At 42.6% G+C, this 11,398-nt stretch overlaps 1 protein-coding gene across 1 annotated transcript in view; it reads right to left on the bottom strand.

Annotated features, from left to right (window-relative positions):
* LOC311228438 (obg-like ATPase 1) overlaps nucleotides 1-11,398 on the bottom strand; it is a gene marked incomplete at both ends in the record, with an annotated part of 145,187 nt that overhangs the window by 27,038 nt on the left and 106,751 nt on the right. Inside the window, one exon of the mRNA XM_084314343.1 lies at nucleotides 7,871-8,046. Within this exon, the coding sequence (XP_084170469.1) occupies nucleotides 7,871-8,046 (176 nt within the window). The remainder of the gene's footprint in view (nucleotides 1-7,870; nucleotides 8,047-11,398) is intronic.

Here is an 11,398-nt window from a genome sequence, read left to right as displayed (position 1 = left end):
CTCTATTAATGATTTCTGCAGCGGAGAACCCCCTGACCCCCCTGATCACTTTCAATCAGAAAAGAGAACAGGAAAGGGGGGGGGGGGCGGGGGGGTGAGACACGTTCTGGGGCGGGGGGTGGGGGGGCCTTGCCAGTATGTGTAGGTAGGGCTGGGCGATTAATCGATATTATCGATTAATTCGAATGAATGATTTAGGACGATTTTGAAAAATTAAAATCTATTTTCAAAAAAATATATATATATTTTAAGAGTCACCTTTTATTTTACAAAAAGTGATGTTTGGTGAAAGTTAGATTTGCACTTTATTAATCCCAATAGGGAAATTCATTCTTGTTTGATGATCAAGAGGCACCTTTTATTTTGGTGAAAAAGCAAGTTATTGCACTATTAATCCCAATAGGGACATTCATCTTGGTTTGATAATTTTTTTGTGTCAAATAAAAACAAAGGTTATTTGAAAGATTTCCTTGGCGTTTCTATTTTTTGAGAAAAAAAAATCGTAAATCAGATTTAAAAAAAAAATCAGGGATTTTATTTTTAGGCCATATCGCCCAGCCCTATGTGTAGGTTATTAGGTTATTATCAGGGTTCCCACAGACATTGCAAAATGAAATTCAAGGACTTTTAAGTACTTTTTCAAGGATGTCACTCGAAGGATACAATTCACTTTTAAATGCTGTTATTTGTTAAGCATCTTCTTGGCCTGCTTGCCAGCTAGAGCATCGCACGCGAAGACACGAGGACAAGCAGTTGGAGCGCGCGAGACAGCGACTTGTCAGATTTGATGAAAACAGAAAAAAATAAAATGTGATCATGGACGAACAAAACATTCAATGCTAATGGTTGATTTGAATTTCAATTACTTTTTAAGGACCTTTTTTTTTTTTTTTATGACTTATACTTTATTGCATATTTTTTCTTTTTGCACACAGTACTTCAGGACAATACAATGAATGACATATTTTGCATCAGCATGGGTCAGTCCTGAAGGACAACATAGACACCTGGACCCCTAACGTCTAGGTTACACTGATACCCCCCATATGGGGGGGAAGACAGAAAAAAAATAAAAATAAAAAATAAAGACATTAGAATAAGTAAACCTAAACAAACGAAAAATTCTACCATAACAAAAAATAAATAAAAAATTAAAAATAGAAAGATAAATTAGACTAAGCCGAGAATATAATGGGAAGTAGTACCAAAACAGAAAGGAAAGACCAAACGAAAAAATAAATCTACATTAAAACATAGAGCCATTCTTGTCTACATAAACATGGTGCATTTGTCAGGTATTATATACTCATGTGCATCGTCGCTGTCTTAGACAAGTGTGCCCCTCCTCCTTTTATAGTGAGTGAAATTGCAAATATTTCCCCCATTTGCTAATATATTTGTCTCCTTTCTCTCCTAAACTAAAAGATATTTTCTCATAGGCAGCTACCCTACCCAGTTCTCCACTCCACTCTCGGAATGACAGGCCTTCTGGTGCCTTCCAGCCTCTCATTATGATCTGTTTGCCTATCATAATACTAGTCTGTATCCAATCAGCTAGGGGCTTTGCGATATGGCTAAGACTGCAGGGATCCCCCAGGATATATAAACCAGAACAGAAATCATACTCCGTCCCTGTGACCTCTGTGATGTAGTCATGTATGTTACTCCAGAAGTCTCTGATTTTCGGACATGACCAGAGTGCATGGACTAGGTCCCCCTCCCCTGTGTGACATTGCCAGCAATCTGGGTTCTCTTTCAGGCCCAGTCTATACATTTTAGAGGGGGTCCAATAAATGCGGTGGAAGATCTTGAATTGTATTAGCCTTGTTCTAATATCCCTGGACACCTGTTTGGGGATCCCCAAGATTATATCCCAGTCCTCTTGCTCAAATGTGACCCCTAGATCCTTTTCCCAGACTATTTTGAGAGCAGAGGATATCCCACTGCCCTCCCTGTCGATAAACATGGAATAGTAGACCGAGGCCTCATGTCCCAACCCAGAAATAGCCAAAATCTTTTTCAGCAGGTCTGTACCCTGGGGGAGAGTCTGTGGCGAGCCAAATGTGCCTATGAGAAGATGCCTCAATTGTAAATATCTCCAAAATTGATTGTTGGCCAGCTGATATTGTTGAATCAGTTTTTCAAAAGATTTTAATGCATCGTCTTCATAGAGGTCCCCCAGGGTGAGGATGCCTTTGTCTATCCATTCCTTCCACATAAAGGGGGATCTGCATATACACAATTTTGGGTTGGCCCATAAGCCTGCTGACAGACTTACATGTGGGTTGATATGAAAGATGCGAGACACCTTCTTCCATACGGCCTGTATGTGAGAGATAATAGGGTGAGTTCGGGCAGTTGGTGGTAATTTAGCTGTAATATACGACAGTGGGGGCAGCCGTGTGTATACCGACTGCTCCATTATGTACCATGGAGGCGCTCTCTCAAGGGGCAGGGCCCACTGTGTCATATGTCTGAAACTGTAAGCATAATGATATAGTAATAATTTGGGGAGACCCAGGCCACCTCTGTCCACAGGCTGTTGTAGTTTACCTATACGCATCCTGGGTCTTTTACCGTTCCACAGGAATGTGTTGCATATTCTATCAAATTGTTTAAAATACTTGCTAGGTATTGCTATCGGCAGTGACTGGAGGAGGTAGTTTACTCTGGGAATGCAGTTCATCTTAAGAACATTAACCTTGCCCCATAGTGACAAGAAAAGGGGAGCCCATCTCTCCACATCCGCTGAGATTTTGCCTAGTAGTGGGTCAAAGTTGACACTAACAATGTCGTTTACTTGCTTGGGGAAAAGAATCCCTAGATACCGAATACCCTTTTCAGGCCACTGAAAGGAGCCATCTTTAAATAGTGATTTGGGGCAGTAGGACGTTAGGGGAAGAGCCTCCGACTTCGACCAATTAACCTTATACCCTGAAAATCTTGAGAACGTATCTATTGTCTTGAGTAGTGCGGGTACAGCATTGCCTGGGTCTGTAACAACCGGTTGGTTATACAACAACTTCACCCATTTTATAAAGGTCTGACCGAAACCAAATGCCTCCAGGGTTGAAAATAAGTACTCCCATTCTACGCTGTCAAATGCCTTTTCCGCGTCCAGTGAGATGGCGGCCGTTGGTTCATTATCGCTACTGACTGCCCACATTACATTGATAAGGCGTCTGACGTTATCAGACGAATTTCTTTTGCGAATAAACCCAACTTGGTCAGGATGCACCAGGGAGGATATTACTCCATCCAAACGGTTTGCCAGTATTTTGGAAAGCACTTTTACATCCTGGGAAATCAGGGAAATTGGACGATAATTCTTGCACTCGGAGGGTTCCTTATCTTTTTTCAATATTAAAGATATCAAGGCCTGTGATAGGGTGGGGGGTAAATAGCCTCTATCCAAAGCTTCAATATACATACTCTGCAGTAGAGGTGTCAACTCTGTTGAGAAGCATTTAAAGAACTCAGCTGTAAGACCATCAGGCCCCGGCGCTTTACCGGACGGCAATTTCCTAATAACCTCTGCTATTTCATCTTCTGTTATTGGGGCGTCTAAATACTCACGTTGAGCCGCGTCTAATGTAAGGAGATCCAGCCCGCTAAAAAATAAAGGAATTTCCTGCTGTGTCGCCTTGGAAGAGGAAGTGTAAAGACCCATGTAGTATTCTTTGAAAGTATTGTTAATATCACTAGCCTTAGTCACGACGGCTCCCCCCTGTACCTGAATAGCCGAAATAGTGGATGATGACTCCTTGTGTTTAATATACCTGGCCAGCAACTTCCCGGCTTTGTCCCCCGATTCAAAGTAATTCTGCCTGGCCCTAAACAATCCAAACTCGACCTTCTGTGAAAGGATACAGTTATACTCATACTTTAATTGAGTTACAAGCCTTAAGTTATTTGGTGATATTTTTTGTTTGAGCTGACCCTCCGCAACCAGCAGCATTTTTTCTAAATCGCCCATTTCTTTGGCGTTCTGCTTTTTCTTATATGATGCATATTGAATTACGTGACCCCTCACAAAAGGCTTCAGAGCTTCCCAAGCAACCCCTGCTGATGGCGCAGAAGGAACATTTGTCTCTATATACATATCAATCTGATTTTTCAGCATGGCTTTAAAGTCTGTATCCTGCAATAGAGACGAGTTAAATCTCCATCTAGAGGACCTCTTTGCACGGTCAATGGGGAGCAGCTCAAGGGTCACCCTTGCATGATCTGACACTATAATGTTGCCAATTGAACAGGCCAATGTAGATGGGAGCAGATCTTTAGAGATAAAAAAATAATCAAGCCTTGAGAATACACCGTGAACCGAAGAAAAAAAAGTATAGTCCCTCCCCTTAGGATTTAGAGTACGCCAAGCATCTACCAGCCCCAGGGCAGAACACATTCCTCCCACTGTGGAGGTTGATCTGGGGGGTCTAGCAGTGGTTGGTGTACTTATATCCAGAACAGCATCCATAGTAATATTCAAGTCCCCTGCCCATATGATTGGATAGTCACCCATGTCATTTAATTTACATTCCAGGTCAGTAAAAAACATTGGGACATCCCCATTAGTAGCATATGTATTGGCTAGGATAAATACTTTCCCCTGAATCTCAGCCAAAATAATGACAATCCTCCCTTCTTCATCTTTGAGTTCTCTCAGACATTTAAATTGCAGCTGTTTGTTCACTAGTATAATGACTCCCCTACTTTGACTGGTACCGGCACTGCAGAACACGTGACCCACCCATCCCTTACATAAGCGCTTTGATTCATCCAATGACAAATGACATTCCTGCAAAAACATTATATCATACCTGGAGGATTTCAATTTATAAAGTACCTTGTTCCTCTTGATTACATTACCCAATCCATTTACATTCCATGTGGCGAGGCACAGTTTATTATTATTCTGAGCAGACATGGGCGTGTAGAATAGTAATAATGACCGATGATATACTGACAACTAAGTGAAGTATTTTTAACCATGTCGACATGGTTAAGGACCTTGTTAAAAAATTGGCTGTTTTCAAGGAATTCCAGGCCTTGATTTTTTACTTTTTATTATTTTAAGCACTTTAAGCACTTCAAGGACCTTGTGAACAGAGAGACTCCGGCTCAGCTTCTTCCCCCAGGCCATCAGAACACTGAACACTGAACTCTCCACTCACAAGTACACATGAGCACTATAGGGATGGGTACCGTTCACATTTGAACCGATACGGTACCGGTACCCAACGGTACCTTTTTTCGGTACTTTAGTCTCAAAATGTTTTATCGACCTACCTCAGTTGTAAAAAAAAAAATCCAAACTTAATATTTAATAAATAAATTATGTATTATTATTACTTTACTTTATTATTTACATCTTACTGATGTAAAGCACTTTGAACTGCTATCCCCTGTATGAAAGGTGCAGGAGCATGTCGACTGCTCCACTGTCTGTGTGTCTGTCAACTGAACTCTGCTTTGGGCCAATCACATTCCCCACCCACAGTCTGCGAATCAGAGGCAGAGTAGGGCGGGTCTTCACGATAAGTTTGGTTGTCTCTCACCTGGGGCAGTGCAGAGCCAAGTTATACAATAATGAACCTTTTTAGAAGGCTCTGGGGCAGTGTAACGCATAATTATGTTTATTATATATATCTATGGTGTAGCGTATGTTAGTGGGCCTCCGTCATCTTACTACAAGTAACTTACTCTCATGCTCGCTCACACACACACACACACACACACACACACACACACACACACACACACACACACACACACACACACACACACACACACACACACACACACACACACACACACACACACACACACACACACACACACACACACACAACACACACACACACACACACGCTCTCTCTCTCGCTCTCTCTCTCTCTCTCTCTCTCTCTCTCTCTCACTTTCACTCTCACACTCGCGCACACACACACACACACACACACACACACACACACTCTCTCTCGCTCTCTCTCTCTCACTTTCACTCTCACACTCGCGCACACACACACGCTCTCTCTCTCACTCTCTCTCTCTCTCTCTCTCTCTCTCTCTCTCTCTCTCTCTCTCTCTCTCTCTCTCTCTCTCTCTCTCTCACTTTCACTCCCACACTCGCGCACACACACACACACGCTCTCTCTCTCTCTCTCTCTCTCTCTCTCTCTCTCTCTCTCTCTCTCTCTCTCTCTCTCTCTCTCTCTCTCTCTCTCTCTCTCTCTCACTTTCACTCTCACACTCGCGCACACACACACACACAAAGTGCCAACGCTTGGTTTGCACAAGCTGAACCGCTTAACGTGTGGTTTCGTAAAATAAATAAATAAATAGCCGAAAATCATAGGCGGAGTTTGAACTTGACGCCAGGGGGTGCGACTGCTTGGCCAACGATACCCGATTTTTTTTTACCTTTATTTTATTATTTTTGCGTTTTTACAATGCCCTAACCCCTAATTTTTTATTGTATTTAGGTAGTACAGCAGCACACACACACACTCACACACACAGCACTACGGGGGATCATTTTTAACTGACTTGAAAAATGGAGGCTCTAATTATTATTATTCATAGAGACTCTCGGTCTCGAGCAATAATAATTATTACAGCCTCCATTTTTCGTGGACGAAAAATATACCAGACTATAGATATCAATTTTCCCGAAATAACGCTACCTGCCTCGACAAAATCCGTGCATTGGTTATCCAGATACATTAATTATCATCTCAGAATAAGTGGCTTTGTACAATCTATCGTGGGGCATTCTGCTGCTGCTGCTTGGTGCTTGGCCGCGCGTTAACCCTTTCACTGCCACACTACAGAAGGTTCGCCTTATAATGTGACATGATTACTACTATAAAATGAATGTATTGTAAAACAAAACATAATAGAATTCAGATTTGTTTCTCACAATTATTATAATTTTATTAAAATAAAAATAATCTTGATTTTTTTTTTTTTTTTTTAAAGTAATTTCACCCCCGGCACCCCCATAAACTCCGCCCATGCCGAAAATTGGCACCGTTGGATCTCACGTGAATCGATACTCGGTAGTACCGACGTGCTTCGGTATAGGTTCCTTTAAAAGTACCGAATTCGGTACCCATCCCTAATGAGCACACACACACACACACACACACACACACACACACACACACACACACACACACACACACACACACACACACACACACACACACACACACACACACACACACACACACACACTACACTAATGCGGAAACCGCTAAAACAATCACTTTAAACAAAATGTCACTTTAAATGATGGAAAAGTCACTTTATAGGAGGGGAGGTATTTTATAGTATAGTTTAGATACATTAAGTATAAAAATGGCGGAGTTTCAATTGTAAATTGTATATTGTATAGTAGCAGGGGTGTAAAGTACTTGAGTAGTTGTACTTTGTTACAATACTTAAGTACCGTTTTGGGGGATTTGTACTTTACTCAAGTATTATTAGGTTTGTATACTTGTACTTTTACTCAATTACATTTCAGAGAAAAAAAACATACTTTTTACTCCTTACATTTAAAATGCAGACCTACAAAGTAAAAAGTACAAATCTCGCAGGTCTAACCATTTTAATTAGTATATTTGTTTCTCTGGCCGAACTAACGTTAACGTTATTAATCCTGCGGCCGCACTTTATTTAAAAACAGCCAATCAAATCCCCATCAATGGAAAATGAACCCGCCCATACCCATGCTGATTGGTCCTTGTGCAAGACTAGAAAGCGGGAATCTTTGATTAAACACCTGCTATCAGAAGAATACACAGTCAGAAAAAAAGATTTAACTTTTTAGTACTTAAGTACAGGCAACAGACGCTCCGGGACACTGACTCACATATTCGGATTTGAGTTTCTTGTCGCTGCTCCGGACGGCTGTCTTCTCCATCTTGTCCAGGATGGGCGTGATGGTCTCTTCGTCCTTCAGACGCAGCTCCTCGTGGATGATCTCCATGTCCCTCACGGGATCCACGGTCCCCTCCACGTGCACGATGTCCTGGTCCTCGAACGCACCTGCGGGGGCACGCGGGGGGCACACGAAACAAACACACCCAAACACTGCGGTTACAAAACCGATACGCCGCCTGTCGATATCGCGGCTTTCCGTAATTTCTTTTACATCGAACGCTCTCTCTCTCTCTCTCTCTCTCTCTCTCTCTCTCTCTCTCTCTCTCTCTCTCTCTCTCTCTCTCTCTCTCTATTTCTCTCTCTCTCTCTCTCTCTCTCAAACACACACAGACACACACTTTCTCTTTCTCTCTCTCTCTCTCTCCCTCACACACACACACACACTGTCTCTCTTTCTCTCTCTCTCTCTCTCTCTCTCTCTCTCTCTCTCTCTCTCTCTCTCTCTCTCTCTCACATACACACACTTTCTCTTTCTCTCTCTCCCTCTCACACACACACGCTCTCTTTCTCTCTCCCTCTCACACACACACACACACGCTCTCTCTTTCTCTCTCTCCCTCTCACACACACACACACACACACACACACACACACACACACACACACACACACACACACACACACACACACACACACACACACACACGCTCTCTTTCTCTCTCTCTCCCTCTCACACACACACACACGCATACACGCTCTCTCTTTCTCTGTCTCCCTTTCTCTCACACACACACACACACACATACACACACACACACACACACACGCAGGGACGTGCACAGGACTTTAGAGGGGCAGGTGCTCAAAGGCTGAAAAGGGCACTACACTTGTGTGTATATATTAACCAAGCGTGCGTAGCGCGTGCACAATTTTTAAGGGCCCTTTTCGGGCGGGGGGCCCCCTTTTTATGCTTTTTGGGGGGTTTTGGTGATCAAATATTGAATATTGAACTATAATAATCAGTGCAGGAGCTCACTTATCCTTGAAAGACACTTTTATCACTGATTTAAAAGGCCCATACATCTCCATAAATGTTCAGGGGGGAGGGAATAAGTGCTTACCCTACAGACCCCAAGAAGTGCTGTATATTCTGTATTGTTTAATATAAATGCATTTTTTATTCCAATCCCGATTTGTATTTGAGATTCCCAAATCCCATCGGACTTGACTTCTTCGTGTCCCTCAGTGAGTGTAATACCAGCATTCAACTGTATGCGCCACAGTGGTTTCTATCATCATCATCATCATCACCACCCACGCTATGCATAAAATATATAGGTCCGCGGAGAGGCACGCTGAGGAGGCCGTGCAAACTGCAATGGAATATGGGGTATCTCTCTCTCTTTACCTAATATTTAGATTCTATCCTGACATTTTTCAGTTGGAAGGGCAGTCTATATGCGTAACGGTAAAAAAAATTAAAATAAAAAAAAGTATTATTTTTTTTTCAAAAAGGGCACTTTTTTGATGAGGCTCAAAAAGGCAGGTGCTCAAGCACCCCTTGGCCTCTATGTGTGCACGTGCCTGCACACACGCACACACGCTCTCTCTTTCTCTCTCTCCCTCTCACACACACACACATGCTCTCTCTTTCTCTCTCTCCATCTCACACACACACACACTCTCTCTCTTTCTCTCTCCCTCTCACACACACACACACACACGCACACACACACACACACACACACACACACACACACACACACACACACACACACACACACTCTCTTTCTCTCTCTCCCTCTCACACACACAAATGCACACACGCTCTCTCTTTCTCTCTCTCCCTCTCACACACACACACACACACACACACACACACACACACACACACACACACACACACACACACACACACTCTCTCTTTCTCCCTCCCTCTCACACACACACACACATGCGCATACACACACACAAGCACGCACACACACACACACACACACACACACACACACACACGCGCGCAGCGCGCGCGCGCGCACACACACACGCACACGCACACACACACGCACACGCACACGCACACACACGCCCGCTGCGACATTAGAATCAATGTCATTGACGGCCTCTGAGATCATGTGTGGAACAACGATTAGAAGGCAGCCGACAATGATTGCTTTTCACCGAAAATATGGGGGGAAGAAAATAAATACATCCACATGAGAAGACACAGTGGGAGTCACTGGAAGGCCATAACAAAGACGATAAAGATATCAATAAGGATATCCATAAAGATATCCATAAAGGCTCCGGGTGCATCCTACTCCAATACTCCCAATGCCAAAAAAGAATCAACAAAAGTTACAGTGAATTGTGGAATTGTGGAATTGTTCCTTGATGGAAAACGTCAGTCCTTTGCTTATCTTGTAGCGTGGATGAAGGCATTGGGTCTCATTCACCAACGGATTTAAGACAAAAACTTTGCTCTTAGGGCCATTTTATGACATCTTAGATTTTGGGATTCCCCAACCGTCCCCAATCTGTTTTATTGATTAATTAATACATTTGAAAGAATGCAGGTTATAGCCAACATGCAATATATCCCATTGATTGGTACAATGGGACAGACATTTGTCGTTTTATATAGCTATAACCTGCATTCTTTCAAATGTATAATTAATCAATAAAACAGATATTTAACACGGTTGGGGAATCCTAAAATCTAAGATGTCTTAAATGGCCCTAAGAGCAAATGTTTTGTCTTAAGTCCGTTGGAGAATGAGACCCATTGTTTTTTAGAAGCAGCTTTTGAGTCTCTGCGCCAGGAGGTCAAACCGCCAAAGAGTAGTGTATAGCTTTTGTTCCACGACGTATATATATATATATATATATATATATATATATATATATATATATATATATATATATATATATATATATATATATTATTATATATACCCGTCCTACTGTCTTCGATAGAATGAAATCACAAAACGGCAGGAAGGTAAAAAAAAACAAAATAAAAAAAAACACCCTTGAATTAAGTATAATGTTACTATAAATATGGAAATATAAAGAAAATGGGGGCCAATCCTCTCCTAATCAATGGCTTAGTGGCAGTGGCCATGGCAGTGATTAGATAATGAGGCTCTGAAGCGGACCATTTAGCCAGCCAACGGCAGGAGCTCTTGGCCTCGTTCTGCTCCTCCAGCAGGAACTGGAGGTTAGGGTGGGGGTGGGGTGGGGGGGCGGGAGGGCGGGGGTGTTGTGGAGAGGTGGGAGGGGTGAGGGGGAGTTACATCTGTCACATAATAGTGACATCGTTTAACACTGCCGATCGGCGACTGCAGTGGACCACCGCACTCTACAGTCAGATGTCACTTCTGTCCGTCACCCTCCAGTCATTCTATTCTTCTAGCCTAGTAACAACAACAACAACAACAACAACAACAACAACAACAACAACAACAACAGCAGCCCACGAGACGTGTTTATGAGTCCTTTGGCGATCTCTTTGTAT

This window comes from Notolepis coatsorum (assembly GCF_963971535.1).
Source record: "Notolepis coatsorum genome assembly, chromosome: 5".
Lineage (NCBI taxonomy): Eukaryota > Metazoa > Chordata > Actinopteri > Aulopiformes > Paralepididae > Notolepis > Notolepis coatsorum.
This window is presented reverse-complemented; position numbering and strand designations above follow the sequence as displayed.